At 35.7% G+C, this 26815-nt stretch overlaps 3 protein-coding genes across 3 annotated transcripts; all 3 read left to right on the plus strand.

The window, feature by feature from the left end:
- Positions 1 to 287: 287 nt before the first annotated feature.
- LOC112733075 (NAC domain-containing protein 104-like) lies at positions 288 to 1844 on the plus strand. The gene is made up of 3 exons (XM_025781941.3): positions 288 to 729; positions 868 to 1151; positions 1274 to 1844. Exons 1-3 carry the CDS (start codon positions 582 to 584, stop codon positions 1460 to 1462), a joined length of 621 nt encoding a protein of 206 aa, XP_025637726.1. The 5' UTR covers positions 288 to 581; the 3' UTR covers positions 1463 to 1844.
- Positions 1845 to 4917: 3073 nt separating this feature from the next.
- On the plus strand, positions 4918 to 7815 carry LOC112733074 (cation/H(+) antiporter 15). The gene is made up of 3 exons (XM_025781939.2): positions 4918 to 5097; positions 5224 to 6219; positions 6307 to 7815. Exons 1-3 carry the CDS (start codon positions 4942 to 4944, stop codon positions 7657 to 7659), a joined length of 2505 nt encoding a protein of 834 aa, XP_025637724.2. The 5' UTR covers positions 4918 to 4941; the 3' UTR covers positions 7660 to 7815.
- A 16693-nt stretch (positions 7816 to 24508) lies between these two features.
- LOC112735342 (uncharacterized) lies at positions 24509 to 24961 on the plus strand. The gene has a single exon (XM_025784890.1). The coding sequence runs from the start codon at positions 24509 to 24511 to the stop codon at positions 24959 to 24961; it is 453 nt and encodes a 150-aa protein (XP_025640675.1).
- The last annotated feature ends 1854 nt before the right edge of the window (positions 24962 to 26815 follow it).

The raw sequence follows: 26815 nt of genomic DNA on the forward strand, positions 1-26815 counted from the left end.
TTTTTCATTATATTTTATTTTATAAAAAATATATTGGTGGAAATTATATAAGAAACAAACATAAACGACGTTTCCATGCAGATGAGATTATCAATTTGGATATGATGCATTAATTCATGCCAGGCAGAGTAAATAAGAATTAAGAACTTAAAAAGGTATGAAAGCAAGACATGAGTATATACATATATATAGTATAACCTTATCCTAATAAATTAAACGTTATCCAAGGCATGAAGGTAGTTATAGCCAGGTTACTTAAACAGTAGTGAAGCAACGCACAATAATTTGACCTTAGCTTAAATGATCAATTACATTACATATATAGCAGCTAACTTGTATTGTTAGCTTCAATGGCCGTCTATCTTTGTTGTTTGGCCCTACTTAGTTCCTTATGATGGAATTCCACGTACAGCCGTCTTTCTTCAAACAGCTCAACGCTTTTTTTGAATCCTAATCAATCCAACCATAAATCTCTCTCTCTCTGTATGTGTATATATATATATATATATATAGCATGACAAACTTGACCCAAATTAATAAAGTGCCAAAGTCCAAAAAGGAAGAAAGAAGAAATTAATACAATGACGAACCTTCCTCCTGGGTTTTGCTTCTCTCCAACAGATGAAGAACTCATCCTTCACTTTCTTTATTCCAGAATTTCTCTACCATTCCATCCCAGCATCATACCGGACCTTGATCCCTCTCAACTTCATCCATGTCAATTAAATGGTACATACATACATAATAATCTATGCATGCATGCATCCAATTCCACATACACATATATTTGAAATTTAATTAAATATATTTTTTATATAGTTTCTTACATATATGTACTTATATATATATATATACACACAAACACAGGTAAGGCGTTTTCAAGTGGGAATCAACACTATTTCTTCACCAATAAAGTGAAGGAAAACAGAAGCACAGAAAATGGGTATTGGAAGGAAATAGGTTTGAGCGAACCTATAATCTCAGCTGATGCAAACAAGAAATTGGGAATCAAGAAGTATTTTGTCTTCAATCTTAACGAAGGCACAGAAACCAATTGGGTCATGCAGGAATACCATATTTCCTCATCTATGTTCCACAACCCTATTTCGTGTTATGCAAATGGAACTGCTCATCGAAGATTATTAAAACCTGTAAGCTGTTGGTTTTAATTTCCCTACCATATAGCCCTAGATATTATTTCAATAATAACCTCTCTATTAATTTGTTTGTTATTGTGTAATTGTGCAATTTATTAATGATTATAATATTACAGGATCAAAATCAGAACAATAAATGGGTTTTGTGCAGAGTGTATGAGAAGAACAAGTCACAATCACAACAAGGTGCAACTGCAAACTCCTACTATAGCGACGAGGATGATTGTGGATCAGAACTTTCATATCTAGATGAGGTTTATCTGTCACTTGATGATGATCTTGAAGTCATAAGCCCCCCTAATTAATTAGAGTGATGCAATTTAATAATAGTGTATATTATTATAAGATATATATAAGATAATGTTACATGATCTAGCGTGCTAGAATTCCTGATAATGTTACACATGTATCTTGAGTATAGCAGATCTATTAGCTAGGGACATAACACTACTATATTAGTTACATATACACATGCAGGACCCCAAAGTTGAGTAATTAATTAGGTTCAAAGTTTTATTGTCCTTATACATACACCATATACATATATATATATATAGAGAGAGAGAGAGAGAATATGTATATTTTTGCTTCCATAGATTATATATATATATATATTGATGCAGCTCATGTATGTAGACAGTGGTTGTGTCTTTTCCTAGTGAAATTAAAGTTTGTTCACCACTTTAATTCGTCTCTACTTTTTGATATAAAATAGAATGCTTTCTTGTCAGTGAGTTGCACCAAAATTAAATTCCTTGAAGTTATGGTGATAATCTAGCTATATCTATGCATATATTTAAAAAAGCTCCAATGGAATCCGTTGCTTTGAGCCAACGGAGAGAAGATCTGACAGAGAGTGGGTCTCACCACTACCACTCCCTATTGTTCTTCTATCTTCCAATTTTCAAGGAGAAAAAAAAAAAAGTGTCATATCACGGGTGCATGTTCCATTGTTCCATTGTCATATCACCTACCGTTAGATTTTCCTTGCATGTCATGAGGTAAAATGTTAATCCATTGAAATATATAGAATACATATATAAGAATTTTGATGGATATACAAAGAGAAGGTGGAATTTCATTTATGAAACTTTATTAATGGAGAATGAGGGCTATGATTAATTTGCCATCACCTAGACATACATTATACAGGTGTCTTGAATCCTTGGCTTAACTTATTAGATTCAGCATATATAGGCTATATCAGGGAGTGCCGGAGTGCCATTGGAACCTTTTTCTTTTATAAATCTGCAACCAGCTGTCTATTTCCGATGATCAAATTAATTAATGGGAATATATGAAGGCACATGTCAACGCATAATTATGCATATCTATCTATATATGAACTATAGGGTTGACTATCTCATCTTAGGTTTAGGTTAGGGCTAATCCTTCATATTATAGTAGTGGTGCAGGTTTAGGTTTTGAATTAATCCTCACACTTTATCACTTCACATATACAGTTCGCAGTGCTTCTAATTAAAACATGAACTTAATTAATTAGCATTCTAAAATAAAAACATCACACATATTACAAAGTACTTCATAAAGCTAATCCTCAGCTCAAAGTTGGAGTTTCAGAGTTTGATCTCCATTTCCTGACACGTACTGATGAGGTCCCCCTACAAAAATATAGGAGACAGAATCAGCCATCTTAATACAACACGTTATCTGCATCTTTTTCATTTTCTGCCACTACATTTTATAGATAGCTTTAGTACCACACTACCATTTTTTACAAGGACAAAACTTGAAAAATAATAAAAATGAAAACGTGCGACTGAAACTCGTTGACTAAATTTTTAATATTAGTATTGTTATTTGGCTGCGTTACTATAAAGTTTTATTATTACCATGATATCATCCTCTTTACATATGAAAAATATTCAACTCAATTTGAGTAAATAATTTAATTAAATTTTTTTTAAAAAAAATAGTTTAATAGACATATTTATATTAAAAATAATTTATAAATAAATTATTTTATATTTAAATTTTTATTTTTAAAAATATTTATTTTAAAAAAACTGTGATATTTATTTTTTATTATAAGAAAAGTCATTTTTTTAATTTTTCTATAAACTCTTAAATAACTTCTTAAAAAATTATAATTTAATTTTAAAAATTACACCAAATATTAATATTACTACTTTTCATAAGTCAAAAAGCTCAAAAAAATTACTTTTAAAATTTTTGAAACGGACCCTCATACTAAAATATTTCTCTGTAATAAATAGCTATATATAAAATTTAGTTTTGCTAGCCAATAATTAGTACATGGTGGAAAGTTCATATTATATATATAGGAAAATTAAATTTTAAGTTTTCTCATTAGAAGTTTTAATGACCAATTAGGGGTGGTAACGGGGCGGGTAGGGGGCGAGTTTTTGCTCTACCCGACCCCACCCTCCGCACAACAATTCGCATAAAATCCGTCCCGTTTCTACCCGTGGATAGTAAAACATTGAACCTTAACCCGCCTCTTCGGGTATATTCAATAAATAAAATAAAATTTCAAAATTTATATAACCATCATCACATACATAACATAAATTAAAATAAAAATTTAAATATGATACAATATTATTAATTATTTACTAATTATTTTACATATATTATACATATTATATATTAAAATTATATATATTATATATATATAGCGGGGTGAGTAGGAGCGGATATTACCTAAATCCGACCATGTTGCGCCCCGCTAAAAATCCGCCCCGGTGCGAGAGCGGAATGGGTATCCACGAGTTCAGGTGGTATTACTATCCCTATAACCAATGTCCAAAAAACCAAAATTCTAAATTCATTGCAAATTTGCCTACTCCATTTTAAAAAATAAAACATAAAACATAACCGACAATGAGAGAGTAGGTGGTTCGGACCACATGTGGGAAAGAGATGCACTTCATGTGTGAGCCCCCCACCAGGGTTCGTAGCATTTAATCATTAATCATTGTTCCTAAAATAGAGAGCCCCCTGTGCACAACATAGGCCATTAAATTGACTAGTACTCCCCACTTAGAGTGGACAACCGCACAACAAAACAAAAACAAAAACGTCACTTCTTTAGCTCTTCAATTCCCCGTCATCATATTTCTAACATTAGCTTTCTTTCCTTTCCTTTTCATCTATCTATCTATATCTTCTCCGTTATTCACTTTGAATTCTCATACATTATTCTCTTCCGGATTCAATTTTCGCTCATATATTGATGATGTTGCAAGCATGCATGCTAAACACATACATAATATAAAAGCATGGTAATGCATAGGGCTAAAATTTTTATATATGGATAATTTTAATGTGAAATACAAAAATATTTGATGATTTTGGTGTTCTACAGGGTTGTGGTAGTAGCACAAAACGTTACTAACGTTTTGTAATAAAAAATTTTTTTTAATCATCAAAGAACAAAACGTCACTGACGTTTTGTAATAAAAAAAATATTATTTTAATTATTAAAACACAAAACGTCGCTGACGTTTTGTTAGAAAAATATTATTTTAATTGAAGAAACACAAAACGTCATTGACGTTTTGTAAATGGCCATAGTTGTGTTCAACACACAATTTGGTTCATGATAAAGGATTTCACCTCTAGTAATACAATATTAAAAAGAAAAAGTTCTAATGCATAGATATATATATATTGACACATGAATGATGAAAAAGGCCTCCACACACATGAATTAAAGAGAGGAGGATTATTAATATTTTAATAAAGGTCAATGGAGGATCCATTAAAGAAAAGGGAAGACATAGTGTGCTATGCACCACAGATGATAACAACAAATGGGATATGGCAAGGAGATAACCCATTGAACTATGCGTTGCCTCTCTTCATATTGCAAGTTATGTTAGTTGTCATTGCCACCCGCATCTTTGTCTTCATCCTCAAGCCCATTCGCCAGCCTCGCGTTATTGCTGAAATCTTGGTTAGTTTATTATTAATTTCCCTACCACCACAACAATGTGGTTAATAATTAAAAATATCTAAGAATGAAATTAAAAGTTAAAAGTAATTTGTGCTAACTGTGTAATATGTTATATTACATGTAAAGGGAGGTGTAATATTGGGTCCTTCGGTGCTTGGACAAAGCAAAACATTTGCAGAGGCAGTTTTTCCTCTGAGAAGTGTTATGGTGATTGAAACAATGGCAAACCTTGGTCTGCTGTACTTCCTGTTCTTGGTTGGAGTGGGAATGGATGTTTCATCGCTGAGGCGCATTGGTAGAAAAGCAGTTTTCATAGCAGCTGGAGGGATGGTGTTGCCCTTTGTCATTGGAGCAATCTTCTCCTTTGTTATCACCAGTGGTGACAGGCCGGTTAACAAAGGTGCTTACATCTTGTTGCTCGGCGTTGTTCTCTCTGTAACTGCATTCCCTGTTCTTGCTAGAATCCTTGCTGAGCTCAAACTCATCAACACTGAGATGGGAAGGGTTGCACTCTCCTCTGCACTCATCAATGATGCCTTTTCTTGGATACTTTTGGCCGTGGCCATCACTATGGCACAGAGTGAAAGGCTTGTATTGTCTTCCTTCATGATTCTGATTTCTAGTGTGGCCTTTGTGCTCTTTTATGTCTTCGCAGTGCGGCCGATCATCGGGTGGATTATAAGGAAGACGCCGGAAGGTGAATCGTTCAGCGATTTCTATGTTTGTCTAATACTAGCCGGTGTCATGGTTTCAGGTTTCATAACTGATGCTATGGGGACACATTCTGTTTTTGGAGCATTTGTTTTTGGATTGACAATCCCAACTGGACCACTTAGTTTAACTCTTGTGGAGAAAATTGAGGACTTCGTCTCAGGGCTTTTGCTTCCCTTATTCTTTGCAATTAGTGGGTTGAAGACTAATTTGGGTCTCATCAAAGGTGTATTCCCATGGTTAACTATAGTCACCCTTGTTTTGCTATCTTGCATTGGCAAAATTGCTGGAACCATATTTGTTGCAGTTTCTTATCAAATGACACTTGATGAAGGAGCAGCTCTAGGCTTGCTCATGAACTCAAAAGGCCTTGTTGAGATGATTGTGCTTAATGTTGGCAGGGATCAAAAGGTACTTATTTATTGGCCAATTTTGTTTATTTGATAGTCATTATTGACTAGTGCTACTACTATAATGGTTGATCACAATTGGTTGCAGGTTTTGGATGAGAGATCATTTGCAATAATGGTCACCATAACTGTGCTAATGACTGGAATAATTGTACCTGGATTATCAGCTATCTACAACCCAACAAAGAGGGTGATATCATACAAAAGAAGAACAATTCAGATGTCAAGAAAAGATGAAGAGCTGAAGGTCCTAGTTTGTATCCATACACCTCGGAACGTGCCATCCATAATAAACCTTCTTGATGCCTCAAATCCAACAAAGAAGTCACCAATATGCATCTATGTGCTCCATTTGGTAGAACTCACGGGCCGTACATCTGCATTGCTCATTGTCCACAACTCTAGAAAATCGGATCAGCCTGCACTTAACGCAACTCAAGCTCAATCTGATCACATAATCAATGCCTTTGCCAACTACGAGCAACAGGCTTCTTGTGTCACTGTACAGCCCTTGACAGCAATGTCCCCTTACTCCACAATGCATGAAGACGTATGCAATTTGGCCGAGGACAAGCGCGTCGCCTTAATAATCCTCCCATTCCACAAACTACATACAATTGATGGTGGAATGGAACCAATAAACGCGCCATTTCGCACTGTAAACCGGAATGTGCTTGCAAATGCGCCTTGTTCGGTTGGAATTTTAGTAGACAGAGGCTTGAATTGCTCGAACCACTTGGTTGATGATGTAGTAGTGTCTCATTACGTGGCAGTCTTGTTCTTTGGAGGTCCAGATGACAGAGAAGGATTGAGCTACGGATGGAGGATGTCGGAACATGAAGGTGTATGCCTTACTCTAATGCGCTTCGTTCCTGGAACACAAGTTGGAAGCACAACGGACACAAAGCAGCCTCCCAGCCACAACAACAATACAAACAATATCCAAGAGGAACCTAGGATACTAACGGTAGATACTGAGAAGGACACAGAAAAACAATTGGATGAGAGGCTTATACAATTGTTCAGGATGAACCGTGTGAACAATGAATCCATTGTGTACATTGAAAAAGTGGTGAACAATGGCGAAGAGACCGTGGCCGCTATAAGATCAATGGAGGACATCCATGATCTTATCATAGTTGGGAGAGGACAAGGAATGATATCGCCACTCACAGCAGGACTCACTGACTGGAGTGAGTGCCCCGAGTTAGGAGCTATTGGGGATTTGTTAGCATCACCAGATTTTGCAACATCTGCTTCAGTCTTGGTAGTTCAACAATATATTGGCCAAGGTTCAGAGGTAGATAATTCGTTGGTAACAACAGATAATGTAGTTAACACAAATGAAGAATATATTAATCAGAGAACACATCATTCAGTAGCACCACCAACTGGACATACCGTTCATATGTTCAATGACACAGAACGACAACTGAGATGATAACTAGTATTATAGTATTATCCATATCTGTATTATGTTTACTGATCTAGTTTTTTTTTCCTTTAATTTTAATTTGTACATACAGAAAAGCACAATTTTGTATATTTTTCATACAAGCAAAATTTTACATCTTTCAACATGAGAGAGAATTTGACAGGGTCTGTTTCATTTATATTTTCATTTTTTATTTTTTATTTTAAAAAATTTGTGAAAAAGAGCCAATAGCATTCCATTTCAGTATATAAGTGAAATCGATCTACCAACAAACACTAATATAAAAGTTTTTTCTTTAATTTTAAAGCATTGATGATTAATTGTTAGGATTTTAAATTTTGTAAAAAAGGAAATTGAGGAGAAGAAGTGTTATAAGAAGGTTTTGATTATGTTCTTCTAACCCATGAAAAAAGATATGATTTAACTAGTAAGTGAGGAGGATGCTCCCATAAATACGCGTAAAACGTTTTTCTATAAAGACACTTATGTATCGGACTATTTGTACAATGTGTACAATGGGATATTGAGTTACAAAATGAACATCCTCATACTATCTAGAATAACCATCCAAGTACTAGGGATAACGACCTTTTGGATCTAGAGTTCTAATACAATGTTATGATACCATTCATCCCAAAAACTTTAGCTGATGGGAAAAGGTAACACTAATGGTTATATCTCTCATACTCCCTAAACCTCCATTGTACACATTGTACAAATATTCCATTGGCTCCTCATACTTTTCCTTTTTGAATTTCTTAACAAACTAGAATAAAACCGATTTTTTTATAGCAATAACAATAAACCCAATTGTTATCAGATTCGGTCCAATCGGCAATTTACGTAACACACTAGATCATGTTTTTTTTTTTTTATAAAAAAATCAGGGATATATTTGTCTTTCTATCAAAAAATTTAAACATGATTCGATTTAGATTGTGTAAATCGATCGGATCAAATCGGGTCTAATAATTATAATGCGAATAATTGGGTTTATTATTGTTGCTATAATAAACCGATTTTGTTCTAATTTATTAAAAAATAAATTATTAACCGATTTAATAAAAATGTCCAATAATATCATAACACATGTAAACATCTTAAAGAAAAAAATATATATTTAGTGTTTTTATCGAAGTGATCTCCAGTGAATTATTAACTTCCACGTTACTCGTTTCATTAATTATTATCTAAGAAGCACGGACACACCAAATTACTGCCGTGTCCACGTGTCGGACACGCGGTGAACACGGACACGCGGTGGACACGTGTCCGACACACCTGAGCACGTGTCGCAAAAAAAAAATTTTTTTTTTTACTCGGACACGCCATGACACGGCACTGGACACACGAGGACACGGCACTGGACACACGAGGACCCGGCATTGGACACGCCAGGACACGATTGGCATGTAAAAATTGCAGAAATTTTTTAAAAAAAAAATTACCTTTAACCCAAAAAAATCTTGGACCCCATAAGCACAAGGAGTCTCTCACACATTTTAAATAACTCATAAAAAAACAACCCTCATTTTTTACACGACCCTTCACCTTCAGAGCATAGCAAAAGTCACCCTCCTCCACGCACCGTCCTCTGCACGCAAGTCCTCTGCGCGCCGGTCCTCTGCACGCAAGTCCTCTGCAGGCCGGTCCTCTGTGCATTGCTCCTCCGGCGATGCTCCTCTGCGAGTCGCTCCACTGCACGCCGCTCCTTCTACGTCTGTGCGCTCATCTCCCTATGTTCTCATCTTCTTTGCTTCGTGCTTTTCTCCTCTCTGCTTTGCTCCTCTTCACCGGTGGCACTCTTTTGCCACAATAGTTGTTGCAAATCGTTGCTTGCAGCAACTTAGCAACTTAGGGGTTGAGGTAATTTCTTTTGAACTTTTATTTTATCGTTAGAATGTTAGCTCACTAAGTCTATACTCCATAGTTACTAGTTACTACAAATAGTTACTTGTTATCTGCATTATTGATTTTTTTTATTAAATTATTTAGGAATGATGAGTTCTCTTGGGGTTACTGGAACTGAAAAAAATGAGGACTCTGCGGATAAGCCTTTATGGAAATTTGTTGTGAAAAAAAATAAGGTTGAAGGGGGAGGTAATTTTGAGTTTGAATGCAAGTATTGTGAAGTTGTATTTAGAGGCTCTTACACTAGGGTGAGAGCACATCTCTTGAAAATTCCAGGAAAGGGAATAAGGGTCTGTCAAAAAATTTAATATATATATGCCGTGTCCGTGTCCGGTAAAATTTTAATTTTGGTGTGTCTCCGTGTCCGTGTCCGTGTCGTGTCCCGTGTCCGTGTCCGTGTCTGTGCTTCTTAGATTATTATGGTCAAATTTAACTGTAGGACCACATTGAACCTATTTAAATTTTTTGGGATAAGAATAAGGAACGTTAGAAACTAAATTAAAATTTAGTCCAAATGTTGATGACCAAAATAATTCTTTATCCTACAATATTTTTTCAAAAATATTAGCAACTATAATGTCAAATCTTCTGTTCCTTAATACCATTTCTATAGATTCAATATTCTTACTTAAGATTGATACCGGTGAAGTGACAAGTTTTATCTAGAAATCAAATTAAACTATATGCAAAGATATATATGAGAAAATTTTGGAACACTTACTCACATCTTCAAGTTCCTTGATATATGCTTCAGCCTTTCCAATATTGCTGTTATCTTACATGAACATGAGCATAGAATCAGTTTCTTCCATTTGATTCACCTTTAATCACTAATGAACTTTTAAGTCCAGAGGCTCGGCGATGGGAGATTAAATTGTTGGGCTTACTCTGGTACCTGATATTCATGGAACTGATGGAAGTACATTTGAGTTATATGATAAACAAATTAATACCAGTAACTGGTATTGACAATTACTTAGGTATTATCATTCATCCTCAAATATATTTCGAAACAAACTGTACAAAATAATCCCCAAAATGTACCTGCTCAATAACCTCTGAATATTCCTTGAAGCCAAGCGCGTTTTGCAACGGCCATGTGGGAGCCCCGTTTGCGCTCGGAAGGTGGGAATCGTACAGGGGAAACGCGCTAGGGCTCCTTTTCAGAGGCTGCTGCGCTCCGGCTGTCGGCAGTTTCCACAGCGACCTTGGTGGTAACAGTGTGGGTTGCCGTACATTGGCGGGAAATTAACGACGAAATCATAAGAAAAGTTCACAAGAATGGAAGAAAAAAAAAGGGGATTTTTTTTGTATCTCAGGTACAGTGTCAAAAATTACATTAAAAATACATCTTGGATACTGAATACCCGAATTGAAATAAAAAAATTTAAACAACATCCCAGTTGTACCTGAGATAAAAACAAAAACAAGAAATGGGTACTGAGTATTCGAAAAAAAAAATTAAATAAAATAAATATTTTATTTACTAAAATACATAATTTGTAGCATTTTTACTAAAATATACCATATTTCTTATCTCATTTACATTATAAGATTATACGTATGGTAAATGAGATAAGGCAAGAAACGAGAGACGTGTATATTTCGTTTATACTATAAACAAAATACGTAACGACAAATTTTCAACAGTTATAAAAGGATGTGCAACTCTTTGTATTCTTCACAAATATTTCACTTCTTATCTACCCTTGATGGTAATCAGTGGCTAAGAGAACGAGGGGTTGAATCTTAGCCCTTTTTTGCTGAATATTAATTTCTGTTTTTTTTCAAAGAAACTTCAGGAGATATTTCTGTTTTTGTCTCATAACAAGTCAAGAGACATTTTCTTTTTGTCTCGTAACAGGTTAGGAGGTATTTTCATTTTTGTCTCCAACGCAACAGAAACAGAATAGGAGTAGAAGAGAAAGAGAGAATCACACCCAGATGTATCCTGGTTCAGCTGCTAAGTGCAATGCAGCCGACATCCAGTCTCCATCACAACAGTGACAGAATTTCACTATAATCATCAGATTACAAACACCAATTCTTTCCTAGGATTTACCCAATCCTATCTGGAACAAATCCAGATTCTATCCCCAAATCTGAACTTGACTTGGACTCCTACCAAGCTTTTAACCACAAAGTGCTAACCCAACTTGCAAGGGAATCCCCACAAGATTATGAACCACAACATACAGATGTACAAAGAAATTCTGAGACATCTATGACTTTTTCTCTAATATTGATCACTGCCTTTTTCCTCTCACTGGCTTTTTCTTACAAACCTCACCATGTTTGCCTTTTACAATGAGACCCAGACAGACAATACTAAGAAAAAGAAAACAAAATGAACAACATTGAAGGAAAAGAACTCAGGAAGCTTGGGTAGCTATGAGAACTCTGTACTTTACACTTTCTCTCCTTGATATCAACCCTTGGCCGTTCACCCTTAATATAGAAGGGGAAGCTTCCAAGGTTGAAACCGGTTCAACCAAGCAACTTCTTCTCCAACCAAAAAATAGCTTCGGTTCGGACAGAGAGAAGAGAGAGGAAAAACCGAAAATCAACATGCATGTACCTCTCTCAACCATTTTCATTAAGTTCCTTCACTCTGAGCCTTTGATCTTGACTTTGGCTCCAAGAAAGGATTCGGACCCTTGATGACAAACATTATTAACCTTGAAAGGATTTGGATTAGAACACTCCATTTGATGATTTGACCGAATCCTTCCCCTTTCAATTGATCAAACTGCTCCCCCTTAATGTGTGCATATTTCCAATAGAAGCAGTACCTGTGTGCATGTTCTAAAAGTTCCAAACAGATACAAATTTTAAAACATGGAACTTTAAAAGAAAAACAGAGCCATATTTTGTAAACAATGCTTGTTCTTGAACAAACACTTTTATCACAAATGATCAAGGCTCAAGTTTATAAATCCACATAACAAGCTACTCAAAATAGTGGATTTAAAACAAGAAAAGTAGAACAGTGCAACCAGCCACCATAACAGAGCACAAACTAATGCATCCAACAGCCTAAATAGAGCATAAAATCAGATTTCAAACACAGAGCACAAGAATTAGAGCAACTGCAGCCCCTAATTTCATATTCAATTCAGCCCTATCTTTTCCTCCCCCTTTTGTCATCAAGGAGAGATCCTGCAAACAAAACAGTGAGAAACAATGCAGTCCATGATATTAAAACATAAACAAAGTATCAAAGTGATTAAGTAAATCATCCCAAAATGAAACAGTTCAAATGAAACTAAGTCCAAGAGTAACAAAATAAATTTTGTCCAGGGGCATAAGCAACAGAGATCAAATTTCTAGGCATCAGAGAGATTGACATCAGAATCAAGAGGATCTTTTTCTCCTTCAGATTGAGTTGTGTCTTTGTTAGTAGTCTCCAAACTCTTAATAATCAAATTTACCCTTTCTCGGCATTTGGTCCAGGCTTTTTCATTCTCATAGACTTGCTTTCAAGCCTCTTTATAGGACCTGACCATCATGCTTGACATATTGGAGAACTCTGTGAGGACATCTTTTATAGTTTCTGAGAACCGAGACTTGTCAGAAGAATCAAGAGGAAGACTTTCATCTTCACTTTTAGAGAATACTGATGCCTTTGAGCTCTTAGCCTTTTTCCCTTTTGTAGATTCGGGAACTCCTCCACCTTCGATTGTAGAGACCTTATTCTCAACTGGCTCATTACTGAGATCCACATTAAAATGCTCAAAAATGCATGTCTGGAACATACCATAGGGCAAATTGGATTTCTTGTCACTGCGGACACAGTCCCACATGTGTCTAATCATAAGATAGGCAAAGAAAATAGAAGCAGAGTTTAAAATTGTAAACAGCACAAAAGTATCACAAACAGTAACCCTCTGGTAAGAACCACTTTGTGGCATCAAAACATGAGTGATGATTTAGTGCAACAAGGCTCGCACAGGACCAAGAGCCTTGTGGGTTAAATTTGTACTATCAAGAGAGGAAAAATTTTCACAAACCCGAGCCTGAGCCTCTTGAAGAGAAATACCAACATGTGCATCCCATTTTCCAGACATATAAGCCATGGCCCCTTCATCTTTATATCCCAGAGCAGTGCTTATGGTTTCATGATTCAAAGTCAGATGAACCTTTTTAACATAGGAGTGTAGTTCACCGTCATGAAGGATCAAGTTGGCATAAAATTCACGTACCAAGTTTGAGTAAACTGGTTTTTGGATTTTGAAAATAGGAGTCCATTTCAGATCATGAAAATATGTTGTGAAATCAATGCCTTTTTCAGAAAGATTTTTCAGATTAACCACATAAGAGACACAGAGATGACGGTTTACCAACACTTGGGAGTGAAACTCATAAGCCGCACAAGATATAAAGCGGTAAGGGTCAAGGTGAGAGTGGCTTTTACCGTATTTGTTCTTGAAATCCAATGAGTCAAGATTGGGCAGCTCTCGGGTGTCATGAAGGTTCGGCTTCTTTGGACGTTAAGTGCGGGCCGAGCGACCCGAAGGATGAGGGGTAGAATGCCGTGGTGGTGGAGACGGACGTGGAGATGGAGGTGGTGAGTCTTCTTCTTCTTCGGGTACAGGCTCCTTTCCCTTTGAACTTTTCTTTGATGATCCTACTTCCTGCCTTGTTGGAGCCCTTGGATGGATGACCTTCCTTTCCATGGAATCAGTGGAGTGAGAAGAGGGTGAAGAGGACGAATGGGAATGAATGTGTATGTGAGTATGAGATTGTGGACCTTTGGTGATGGAGGATTTTTGGGTATAGGGGTTCGAGCGCTTCTTCAGGTAGGAAGTTTCTTCCTCATGATGAAGAGAGTGAAATGGAGAGGGAGAAGTTAAAGAGAGTGCCAAAGAGAGTGGAAGGTGGAAAGAGGTTACACCATCATAAATGCTTAGTGGAGGATATCTCATTTAAAGCAATCAGCATTAATGAAAATGATTTTTGATAAGGAATTTAAAAATAAAAAAGAATAACCGAAAAGACTTTTCCTTGAAAAGTGGGAGAAGATATAGGAAAAAAATTTGATTAGACAAAAACTCCCTTTTAAAAGATATGATGTGAAAACCTTCCTTTTTAAAAAAATTTATTTAAAAAAAATTATGATACCAAAAATAATGAACCAATATCATAGAATGGGCCCCAAGGTGGTTGCACAGGCTTGAGTTCAAGGTACCAAAGTTCAGTCTCCCCCTATTTAATAACTTGTTCATCATGTTCCCAGATTTGTCTCCCTGTTGCCTACAAGACAAAAACACACAGAGACATGAAATTCACATTTTTTCAACAGAACTTAAAAACATCATCCCTAAACTGTTCCTTAATGAACAAAATATGTCTTCACACACAGGTTTAGTGAAAATGTCAGCAAGTTGCTCTTCAGATTTTACAAATTGGATATCAATAGTACCCTTTTGCACATGTTCCCTAATAAAGTGATATCGAACCTCAATGTGCTTAGTTCTAGAGTGCAGTACAGGATTTTTTGAAATATTTATCGCACTCATATTATCACAAAATAAAGGTATACTATTGATTTTCAATTTGTAATCTTTCAATTGAGTTTTAAGCCGTAAAAGTTGAGAGCAACATGCAGCCGTGGATATGTATTCAGCTTCAGCCGTGGATAAAGCAACAGTGGCTTGCTTTTTGCTTGACCACATATTTAGTAAGCTTCCAAGGAAGCAACACATTCCGGACGTGCTTCTTCCATCCACTCAGTCTGCCGCGTAATCTGCATCACAAAACCCTACTGCACAAAACTCATTAGACTTAGGATACCATAAGCCAAGATCACATGTGCCCTTAATGTATCTAATGATTCTTTTGACGGCCGAAAGATGAGATTCTTTTGGGTGAGATTGAAATCTAGAACACACACCCACACTTTGAACAATATCCGGCCTAGAGGATATAAGATACATAAGTGACCCTATCATTCCTCTATACTTTGTTTCATCCACATCTTTGCCTTTTTTATCTATGTCAAGTTTAGTGTTTGGATGCATAGGAGTTCCCATTGGTTTGGAGTTTTCTAGACTAAATTTCATGATTAACTCTTTGGCATATGTTTCTTGGTGAATAAAGATACCATTAGGAGTTTTTTGGTTTGAAGACCAAGAAAGAAAGTTAATTCTCCCATCAAACTCATTTCAAACTCACTAGTCAATTAATTTTCCAAACTCTTCACACAAGGATTCATTTGCCGATCCAAACACAATGTCATCCACATAAACTTGAACAAGCAAGATATCATCATTAGACTCTTTTATAAACAAAGTAGTATCGACGGTACCTTTTGAAAATTGGTTTCTAATAAGAAGGCACTAAGCCTTTCATACCAAGTTCTTGGAGCTTGCCTAAGGCCATAAAGACCCTTAGAGAGTTTAAAAATATGATTTGGAAGCTCTTTGCTTTTAAAACCGAGGGATTGAGCCACAAATACTTTCCTATCTATAAAACCATTAAGAAAAGCATATTTGACATCCATTTGAAATATTTTAAAACCCCTGTGGGCAGCATAGGCAAGAAGCAACCAAATTGTTTCCATTCTTGCTACCGGGGAAAATGACTCATCAAAATCTATACCTTCCTCTTGATTGTAACCTTGGGCCACTAGTCTAGCCTTGTTACGAACAACACTACCATCCTCATCCAATTTATTTTTGAAAATTCATTTTGTACTGGTTACCTTTTTACCATTTGAATTTGGTACAAGAGTCCAAACCTCATTCTTTTCAAATTGTGCTAGCTCTTCCTCCATGGCATTAACCCATGAGGGGTCTTCAAGAGCTCGCTTCACATTGAGAGGTTCAAATTGGGACAAGGAAGCAACATTACTTGGTTCTATTTGCTTCTTGCTTGAGGATCTAGTGGTTATGCCTTGTGAAGGATCACCAATGATGAATTCATGAGAGTAACCCTTCAAAAATTTCCATTCACGTGGCCTTTGAGGAAACTTTCTGCCTTGACGAGTTTCAGTAGATAGCTCTGTTTTGGATTCTCTGGCTTGTTCAAGAGACAAAACAGAAATGTCTCCTTCATTCTAACAAGACGTTTCTAGACAGACATATTCAACAGCTGGGACAGATTTGGGATTTTCTTGACTGGCTTGTTGGTTCACATCAGTTTCACTACCTGCATTATCATCTAACATAGTACTTGGAATAGAGTTAGAATCAAAAAAAGACACATGTATGGATTTCTCAATTGTTCTATGTTCTTTGAGGTAAACTCTAAATGTTTTGCTAGTGGTGGAGTATCCAACAAACTTTCCTTCATAAGATTTTGGATCAAACTTTCTAATATTTTCTTTGTTGTTAAGTACAAAACATTTGCATCCAAAAATATAAAAATACTTAAGATTAGGTGGGGCTCCTTTCCAAAGCTCATATAGAGTTTTCTTTAAACCTTTTCTAATGATGGTTCAATTTAAAATATAACAAGCTGTATTTACAGCTTCAGCCCACAAAAACTTTGAAATATCATTTTCACAAAGCATAACCCTAGTCATTTCTTGAAGGCTTCTATTCCTTCTTTCAACAACCCCATTTTGTTGAGGTGTTCTTGGGCATGACAAGTTATGTACTATTCCAAATCCATCACAAAAATTTTCAAAATATTGATTTCCAAACTCCTTTCCATTATCACTTCTTAAGTGCACAATTTTTAAATCTTTTTCATTTTGGATCTTTTTGCAAAGAGAAGAAAAAGCATAGAATGCATCATTTTTGTGAGCCAAGAAAAGAACCCAACCAAATATAGAGTAATCATCCACCACTACCAAACCATAATATTTTCCTCCCAAACTTTGTGTTCTAGTATGACTAAAAATATCAATATGTAACATTTTCAAAGGCCTTTTAGTGGAAATTCCATCTTTGGGTTTAAAAGATGATCTTACTTGTTTGCCTAGTTGACAAGCATCACAAGTAATATCTTTATCAAATTTAATATTTGGAATTCCTCTAGCTAAATTTTTTTTAACAAGCTTAGAAATTTGGTACATGCTTGCATGTCCTAATTTCTTATGCCAAAGCCATTTTTTCAGATTCAAGAGAGGTAAAACATGTTACTTTTTTATCTTTTAAATTCTCTAGAGTTAATCCATACACATTATTGCATCTTTTTTCTTCAAACAAAATATCGCTGGATTTTTCACAAATAACCAAGCAATCCAATTTTCTAAAAATAACCAAATATCCAAGATCACATAATTGGCTAACGCTTAGTAGATTGTGCTTTAATCGTCAACAAGCAAAACATCATTAATGAATGAAGAGAAGTTCTTATCCACTTTACCTATGGCCACTATCTTTCCCTTTCCATTGTCACTGAAAGTAACAAAACCTCCATCATACTCATCAAGCTTGATGAAGAATGTTGACTTCCCGGTCATATGCCTAGAGCACCCACTATCCATATACCACATGTTGTCCTTTCTTTCGGATGCTAGGAAAACCTACAAAAACACTTAAGTGACCTTAGGTATCCAAATCTTTTTAGATCCTTTAATGTCAAACCATCTTCTTTGAACTAAACAATTATAATCACAAACAATCTTGTAAACTTTATCTCCAATCATCCTTTCACTCATGAAACATTGAATAGGAAAATGTCTATTATGATTGCACAATCTACAAAATTTTTGAGTTGCTATTTTTCTAAAGCTTGTTGGGTTTTGAAACCTTATGTCATCCGAAGAGGATGCCATGTTGGTAAAAGAAGATTTTTCAATAAATTTTTCATATTTGTGAAAACCCAAACTAGCTTTATCATAAAGAGGTTTTTGACTAGCCAATAGTTGATTTAAATTTTCAGAACTTTGAACAAAGCTGGCTAAGTCCTCTTTAAGTCTTTTTACCTCTTTATGCAGCCACTCATTTTTCTCAAAATAGTTTAAATTTGCAGTCACAGAATGATGATGTTCACATCTCTTAAGTTCATCTTTTAACCGCTTGTTTTTCTTCAACAAGATCAACAGCAGTTTCGGCTTCCCTTAATTTAACTTTTAGAAAACCATTTTCAGCTTTTAGTATTTCTATTTGAGACTCAAAATATTGGTTTTTACTTAAGAAGCATTTAATCTTTTCAGAAAGATGATCAATCATAAGATGAAGGTCTTCAGTAGAAGGATCAAGAAATACTACCTGCTCTATGTGATCGACCATGAGACAATTTTGGGATTTGGTTTCTGATTCTTCATCTTCATCAGTGTCATTTTCCAAGTCTTCCCATGAAGCCATGAGTCTTTTCCTCTTTTTTCTTTTCGGTTTGTCCTCCTTTAGTTCTGGACAATAAAACTTAAAGTGTCCAGTTTTCTTACAGTTGTAGCAAATCACCTTGCTTAGGTCCCTCTTTGGTTTCCTTGAACTACCTCTTTTGTTCTGTTATTTCAGCTTTATCATTTTCCTAAATTTCTTAGCAAACAAAACAAAATCATAATCAAATAAATTATCTCTGGATTTATCATCCAGAGATTCAGTAACTGATTTGAGAGCAACTCCTTTCTTTTTTGTATCTCTCTTTAAATAAGTGTTTTCAAAAGCAAGTAAGTTTTCTCTCAGATCATCATAGGTCATTTCATCAATACCACTACTCTCAGCTATTATTATAGCCTTGGTTTCCCACTCTTTAGTGAAACATCTCAATATTCTCCTCACAAGCACAGATTCTAGATGTCTGATTCCCATAGCATCCAAGCCAGTGATGATAATGTTGAATCTTTCAAACATTTCATCAGTTGTTTCTCCTTCCTTCATTGAGAACATTTTGTAGTCTCTATTCAGCATGTCTATTCTAGATCTTTTGACTTGGGTTGTGCCTTCATGAGTAACTTAAAGCTTGTCCCAGAGTTCCTTTGCTGTTGTGCATCTTGATACCCGTCGGTATTCCTCGAAGCTGACAGCACAGTTGAGCAAGTTGATAGCTTTAGCGTTGAGCTCTATTTTCTTTCTGTCATCTTCATTCTAGTCGGCCTCCGCCTTGGGAACAACCACTCCATCAGCTCCAGTGGTGGTTAGAAATTGTGGACCTTCCAAGATTATCATCCAAAGCCTGTAATCTGCAGACTGAACAAAGATCTTCATTCTTTCTTTTTAGTAGCTGTAGCTCTTTCCATTGAAGAATGGGAGGTCTGTTGCTTGACTGTCCTTCTGTCAGAGTATAGGCCACCAGATTTGAGCCACTGTTAACTGCCATCAGGATCTTTTCTCCAAGCTACAAAGCTTGATCTCTTTGAGACCAAGCTCTGATACCAATTGATGGTAATCAGTGGCTAAGAGAAAGGGGTTGAATCTTAGCCCTTTTTTGCTGAATATTAATTTCTGTTTATTTTCAAAAAAATTTCAGGAGATATTTCGGCTTTTGTCTCATAACAAGTCAAGAGACATTTTCTTTTTATCTCATAATAGGTTAGGAGATATTTTTTATCTTTGTCTCCAACACAATAGAAACAGAATAGCAGTAGAAGAGAAAGAGAGAATCACACCTAGATGTATCCTGGTTTAGCTACTAAGTACAATGCAGCCTACATCCAGTCTCCCTCACAATAGTGACAGAATTTCACTATAATCATCAGATTACAAACACCAATTCTTCCCTAGTATCTACCCAATCCTATATGGGACAAATCCAGATTCTATCCCCAAATCTTAACTTGACATGGACTCCTACTAAGCTTTCAATCGCAAAGTGCTAACCCAACTTGTAAGGGAATCCCCACAGGATCATGAACCACAACATACAGATGTACAAAGAAATTCTGAGGCATCTATGTGTATGTAATGCAAAAGTGGGAATTTTGGGTAGCTAAGCATGAATTTAGAAGTATATAGAGTGTGTGTATAGGTGAGAGCTTAGGTTAGTCAAAGATTCATATTATAGCTCACTTGGCCATACATATATCCTCACCCTTACCTTAGCCCCATTACAACTTTGAAAAGACCTCATGATGTTTGCATCGGTACACTAAATTTTTGTTGATTGGGTAGATGAAGAACAAAGTTTAGAAAGCATGACTAGAGAAGAGTAGAGTGATTAACCCTAGACACTTGAGAGATTAGAGTGATATACACTACCAGTGAGGGTTCAATGCTTGATTCTATATTCCCTGCTTTCATGAGCTATCTTCTTACAAGTTTACTTGTCTTTTATTGTATAATTTGAATTAGTGAAATCTGATTTATGTTTGTCTTGAAGAGCTTATTTACTTTTAACCAAGTAGATAGAAACATCTTAGCATGTAGTTGCATTCATATAGATAGGTTGCATTTCATATATTCTAACATTCCTCTTCACTCCCTTATAGCTTCTCTTGAGCTTAGCATGAGGACATGCTATTGTTTAAGTGTGGGGAGGTTGATAAACCACTATTTTATGGTTTATCTTGTGCTCAATTGAGTGGATTTTATCAATCTTTCATACACTTGTTCATAGAAATCGCATGTTTTACATTTTCCTTCCTGATTTTGTGCTATGATTGAAAACATGTTTCTTTGACCTTAATTTTATTAATTTTAATCCTCCCTTTATACCATTCGATACCGTGATATGTGTGTTAAGTGATTTCAGAGATTACAGGGCAGGAATGACTTGGAGGATGGAAAGAAAGCATGCAAAAGTGGAAGGAATACAAGAAATTGAAGGAACTGCAAAGCTGTCAGCCTGACCCTCTTGCACTAAATCGATCATAACTTGAGCTACAGAGGTCCAAATCTTGCGGTTCCAGTTGCGTTGGAAAGCTAACGTCCGAGGATTCGATTTGATATATAATTTGCCATAGTGTCCGTACATATAGGCGACGCGAACGCGTGATCCACGCGGACGCGTCGCAGTGACGAAAATCAGCGTGGCAGATTTCGCTCCCAGCGATTTCTGGGCTGTTTCTGGCTCATTTTTTGGCCCAAAAAACACAGATTAGAGGCTATAAAGTGGGGAAATCCATTCATTCATCATCATACTTTAAAATACATAATTTTAGGATTTAGATGTAGTTTTAGAGAGAGAGAGAGGCTCTCTCATCTCTCTTAGGATTTAGGATTTAGATTTTTTAGAATTAGGATTCCTTTCAGTTTATGGTTATTTCTTTAATCACAGGTTCAATGTTCCTTAATTTATGTTTCTCTTCTACTTTCAGATACTCTAATGCTTTTACTTGTTAATTACTTATGTTGCCAAATTGGCTTATGAACTTTTCCATGTTAAGATTTGAATGTTCTATTTAATATAATTTGAGGTATTTCAGAATTAAGGTTGCTTTGATTTATTTATATTATAGATATTTTCAATTTAATTTAAGATTTATTTCCCTTTTGCTTTGGTTAATTAATTGGAGACACTTGAATTATCAAACTCCTTGTTGATTGAAAATTGGAATTCTTTGCTGATTGATTTGAATTCCAATAACTCTAGTCTTTTTTTAGGAATTGACTAGGACCTGAGGAATCAAATTGATTCATCCACTTAACTTACATTCATAGTTAGAGGTTAACTAAAGTGGGAGCAGAATCCAATTCTCTTCACACCTGATAAGGATAACTAGGATAGGACTTTAATTTCTTATACCTTGCAAGAGATTTTTATTATTATTAATTTATTTTTTTGTCATTTAAATTACTTGTTCCTTATTTAAAAAACCCAAAAACATATCTTTTTACATAACCAATAATAAATCATACCTCCCTGCAATTCCTTGAGAGACGACCCCAGGTTTCAATACTTCGGTTATCAATTTATTGGGTTTGCTTAAGTGACAAACAAAACTTTTGTAAGAAACGAATTCTTGTCGGTCTAGAAGCTATACTTACAACGTGAATTTATTTGTGAAAATTCTAGATCGCACGAGAGTTTCATTCTTCAATCTTCTGACCCAGGACAGGTCCTTGCTTTCCATTTTTTATTCTTCCTACATGTAGCTCGGCGGCTACCTTCTTTCTTTGATGAACAAAAATGGAAGTGAGCTTTTGCAACTGAGATCTTCTTCTCTGACAGAGGTGGATTTCTTCTATTTTTGGCTTCGAAAATCTTGAAGCCCTTCTTCAAATCTTGTCTTCAATGGCAAAAATCTTGTCATGCCTTTCTTCAGATCTTCCTTCATCATAGCCATTCTTCCATAGGCTTCTCTATTACTTTATTTTTTCTTTTGATAACTTCTTCTTTCTTCCATCTTCTTTTTTGACTGAAGTAACCGAATGGAAAGAGAGAGAGGAGAGAGAAGAGACAAAGCTTTCAATGCACAATTAAATGATATTGAATTGTGAGTTTTGATTACCTATGTGTGCATTCAATTTAATTGAAATTTGAATTCCACTATCAAAAGAAAGTGGATAACCGTGGCTTGCTTGGAGTCCTTCTCTTTTCTTCCAATTTGACCAAGGATTTGTTGGTCTAAGAAGAAAATTATTTTGGGCTGTGCCCATGTTTCTTGGCCCTATTAGCTTTTCTATCCCTTTAAGTAATTCAGCCATAAAGTATGAAGTAATTTAGCACAAATGCTGAAACAAAATTGGGCTTATGTGATTTTGACCCAATACAAAATTTATTTTATTTTCCTGCACACTAACACACACATTAGTCAAACCATTGGAAGCAAATAACATAATAATTTTCTAAATTAATGTTTTAATAATATTTGATCATCATAATTATTAAAGTTTTCCAAACTCAACAACCCTTTTTCTTCCGAAAAGTCAGCCAAAATATCTAGTAGTAGTGGATATTTAGTTGTAAGTGTGTATCCCAATTGCCATATGATAAATAGTGATACTGGGGTGATATTTGAGTGTCAGGCTCCCTTTCTGTCGTGTATCCGGCGAGTAAGTTCTTTGTCAGAGCTGAAGAGTCTGATATTGAGTAGCGTCGGTAGTAGCGGGAGAAAAGAGATAAAAAGGGTGGGGTATAAGTTACTAACACAGATGAAAAACTGAGTTTTCAGTTTCGTCTGATTAAGCTCCATGGCGACGAGCATGTGCGCCTGATGTTTGACATCCATAAAAGAATCATAGCAGAACAAATGATGGAGCTTTCGAAGGTTGATGATGTCAGTGGCGGTGGATCTAGTCAGTCGGAATTTGTGCAGGATAACCCACCTCTCACACCACCGCCATTACACATTGCTAGTCTAGTGGAAGACATGATGTTGACGGTGAAGACTCCAACGAAGAGTATGTTGCGGATAGCAACAAGAGCGGTTCTTCTAAAGATGATGAGGAGGATGAGTTTGTACCAGAGACTCTGGTCGAGCCATCACGTCAGTATCTTCTGCCTGCCCCACACCCAATTCTGATGTTGTCATCTATACCAGTCCCTATCATACATTGGATCTGGACACCATGCAAGAGAAAAATCTATTTTTCAACACGGTTGAAGACGATTACAACTTAGATGGTGGTGTGAAGTTTCGGGTTGGCCACAAATTCAAAAGCAGAGATACAGTAATGCAGGGTTTGAAGAATTATAATATTCACAGAAGTGCTTAGTACCAAGTCATGGAGTCGGATCGATTAAAGTACCATGTGCATTGCCGACAATATGAAGCAGGCTGCCCTTGAAGTCTCCATGTTGCTCTCTGACAGAATCTCATATATTGATAAGTTCAAGTTTAACTATGTTCTATATTCTCATTTATCATTGTTATGCTTGCTGTACATATCAACCACGGTTGTTCTATTTCGTTAGGGAGGTGTGTAGGGTGGGAGGAGTGCACACGTGTTTAGCACCGATCATGTCTCAAGACCACTGACAGTTGGACAGCAATCTCATCTGCCGTGTCATCCTACCGTTGATACAATCTAGCCCATCTATCAGCATCTCTGTCCTACAAGGTGCAGTTAGGAAAAGTTATCACTTCAAACCCTCATATAGAAAGGTCTGGATGGTGAAGTAAAAGACAATTGCCCAGATATATGGTGATTAGGAGGAGTCATACAATAAGATGCCGAAGTTGCTGGAAGCGCTGCAGAGTTGTTGTCCCAGAATGATATATGAGATTAGTGTTGTACCATACTATGATGAGTACCTTATGGTGCGTGATCGTAGTATGTTGGATAAGGTATTTTGGGCCTTCCCTGCCTATATGGAGGCTTTCAAGCATTGCAAGTCGTTCGTCTCCATTAATGGCACACATCTTTATGGCAGTTATGGTGGTGTTTTGCTTATTGCAATGACACAAGATGGTAACAGCAATATCATTCCTGTAGTCTTTGTAATTGTTGAGTCTGAGACTACGAAGTCTTGTTCTTTCTTCCTTACCAATCTGAGGCGATACGTGACCCTACAGGAAGGCCTGTTGATTATTTCTGATAGATCCCAAGCGATCAAGGTTGCACTGAGAGCTGATGATAGTGGTTGGCAGACTTCTAGAGCGTTTCATGCTTATTGTGTCTGATACATGGTGGCGAACTTTATGTCTCGTTTCAAGTATGCAAAGGAAAAGCGATATCTCATAAATGCTGCTTACAATCTAAGCCAGGCTAGGTACGAGTGGTACATGGGCATTGAGGGGTTTGTCGCTGGAGATGGCATACTGGGATGGTAGGTTCAACAAAGAGATTTAGCTACACCACTGGGACGTCAGTCGCTACTTTGGGCACATGCCGACGAACCTCTCCAAGTGCATGAATATTGTGCTTAAGGGTACACGCTATTTACCGAGTAGTTGCTCCACCAACGCTCAAGTTTCGTTCTCGTACCATGTATGAAAATTACGGAAGCACCCACCCACTGGCTCTCCATTAGCGCTTAGCCCAGGTGGTACGCGATGTCCTGTAGGGTGATGGTACACACCCCACGGCAAGTAGAAAGTGTGGGTCTCAGGATGCCAGCGCTCTACAAATGCCGTGATTAGAGAGTTGTTGAACACGAAATTCCTGAGTGGCACCGCGTCGCCGAAGCCAGCCTCCCTCAGGTAGGGAACAATGGCATCTGGTGGTGGGAATGTGTGACTCACTCTCTTGGAAAGAAGTAGACGAGGCCTCTGATAAACAATAAACTACCCAAATCAAGAATGTGTAAACCTATAAAACTATAAAAAATTTCACAGTAAAAAAATCTCCCAAAAACACGTTTACATAACAAATTAATTTGAAATATAAATAAACTATTTTAACAAATAACTACAATTACCTTATAAATTAATTTAAATAAAAACATTTATATAAATAATTAATAACTAAATTAATAAACATCTATATAATTTAATTTAAATAAAAATTTAGTTGAATAATTAATAACAACATTCATTTTTTATCTCCTTCGTAACTTACATCAAGTAAAAACATTTACTTAAATAACTAATAACAAGTAAACCATTAACTTAATAGCTTACTATAAGTAATAACAAAATAAAAAAATATTTACTTAAATATTTAATAACTAAAAACATAAAAATCTTGTTACTTAATTAAGTAAACTAAAAATATTTAGTTAAATAATTAATAACTAAATTAATAAACATATGCTTAATAACTTAGTTTAAAGAAAAACAAATCTAAATAACATTTAACTAAGAAATCCATTTTAAAATATGCTTAAAATCATATCATATCATTAACCATTGCTCACAATATATTCATTCACCTAATATATACTGTATACTACTTCGATAAAAGTAACCTAAGTATAACTACACATGTATGCTTTAACATAAACATAAAATAAAAAACAATACCAACCTCAAAGTCGACTGCTCAGCGATGTGCTATGTCGCGTCCAGTCGGTTAATGTTTGCATCGTGTGCACCGAAGTGTGCCATAATCTCGTAGTAATTTAAAAATTTGATTAGAAAAGGATAAAAGTGGGGAAAAGGTGAAGAAATAGATGTCGTAAGGAATAAATAGGCACTGTAGACGAAATACATATATATAGACCTCTGTATCTCTTATTTTATTTACAGTGTAAATGAAATAAGATTACACGTATACAAATATTGTACTTTTTTAATTATCAAATATTCATTTAATGTTTGTAGTTATATTTAAAAAATTTTTAAATTAATTTGGCAGTACTCATAAATAACCATACAAACACAACAATACGAGTACATTTATTTTTATTAGAGTAAATTAAATTATTAATTTAAATTATAATCATCTAGATTTTAAATTTTAAAATTTAAAATTATTTGAATAAAATAGGATGAAATGAAAAAATAAAAATCAAACCAACTTAACACTATCCAAAATATTTTTGCAACTAATAGAATGCAAATAATTGTGCCCTAGTAGGGTTTGAAGTGCTCTGC

Source organism: Arachis hypogaea, chromosome 13 (assembly GCF_003086295.3).
Source record: "Arachis hypogaea cultivar Tifrunner chromosome 13, arahy.Tifrunner.gnm2.J5K5, whole genome shotgun sequence".
NCBI lineage: Eukaryota > Viridiplantae > Streptophyta > Magnoliopsida > Fabales > Fabaceae > Arachis > Arachis hypogaea.

Excerpts from the sequence above, each read along its gene's own strand:
- LOC112733075 (XM_025781941.3), top strand. The coding sequence starts at position 582 with ATGACGAACCTTCCTCCTGGGTTTTGCTTCTCTCCAACAGATGAAGAA. Across the intron at positions 730-867 it reads TCATCCATGTCAATTAAATG|GTAAGGCGTTTTCAAGTGGG; the intron begins GTACATACATAC and ends ACACAAACACAG. Across the intron at positions 1,152-1,273 it reads ATCGAAGATTATTAAAACCT|GATCAAAATCAGAACAATAA; the intron begins GTAAGCTGTTGG and ends ATAATATTACAG.
- LOC112735342 (XM_025784890.1), top strand. The coding sequence starts at position 24,509 with ATGCCGAAGTTGCTGGAAGCGCTGCAGAGTTGTTGTCCCAGAATGATA.
- LOC112733074 (XM_025781939.2), top strand. The coding sequence starts at position 4,942 with ATGATAACAACAAATGGGATATGGCAAGGAGATAACCCATTGAACTAT. Across the intron at positions 5,098-5,223 it reads GCGTTATTGCTGAAATCTTG|GGAGGTGTAATATTGGGTCC; the intron begins GTTAGTTTATTA and ends TTACATGTAAAG. Across the intron at positions 6,220-6,306 it reads ATGTTGGCAGGGATCAAAAG|GTTTTGGATGAGAGATCATT; the intron begins GTACTTATTTAT and ends AATTGGTTGCAG.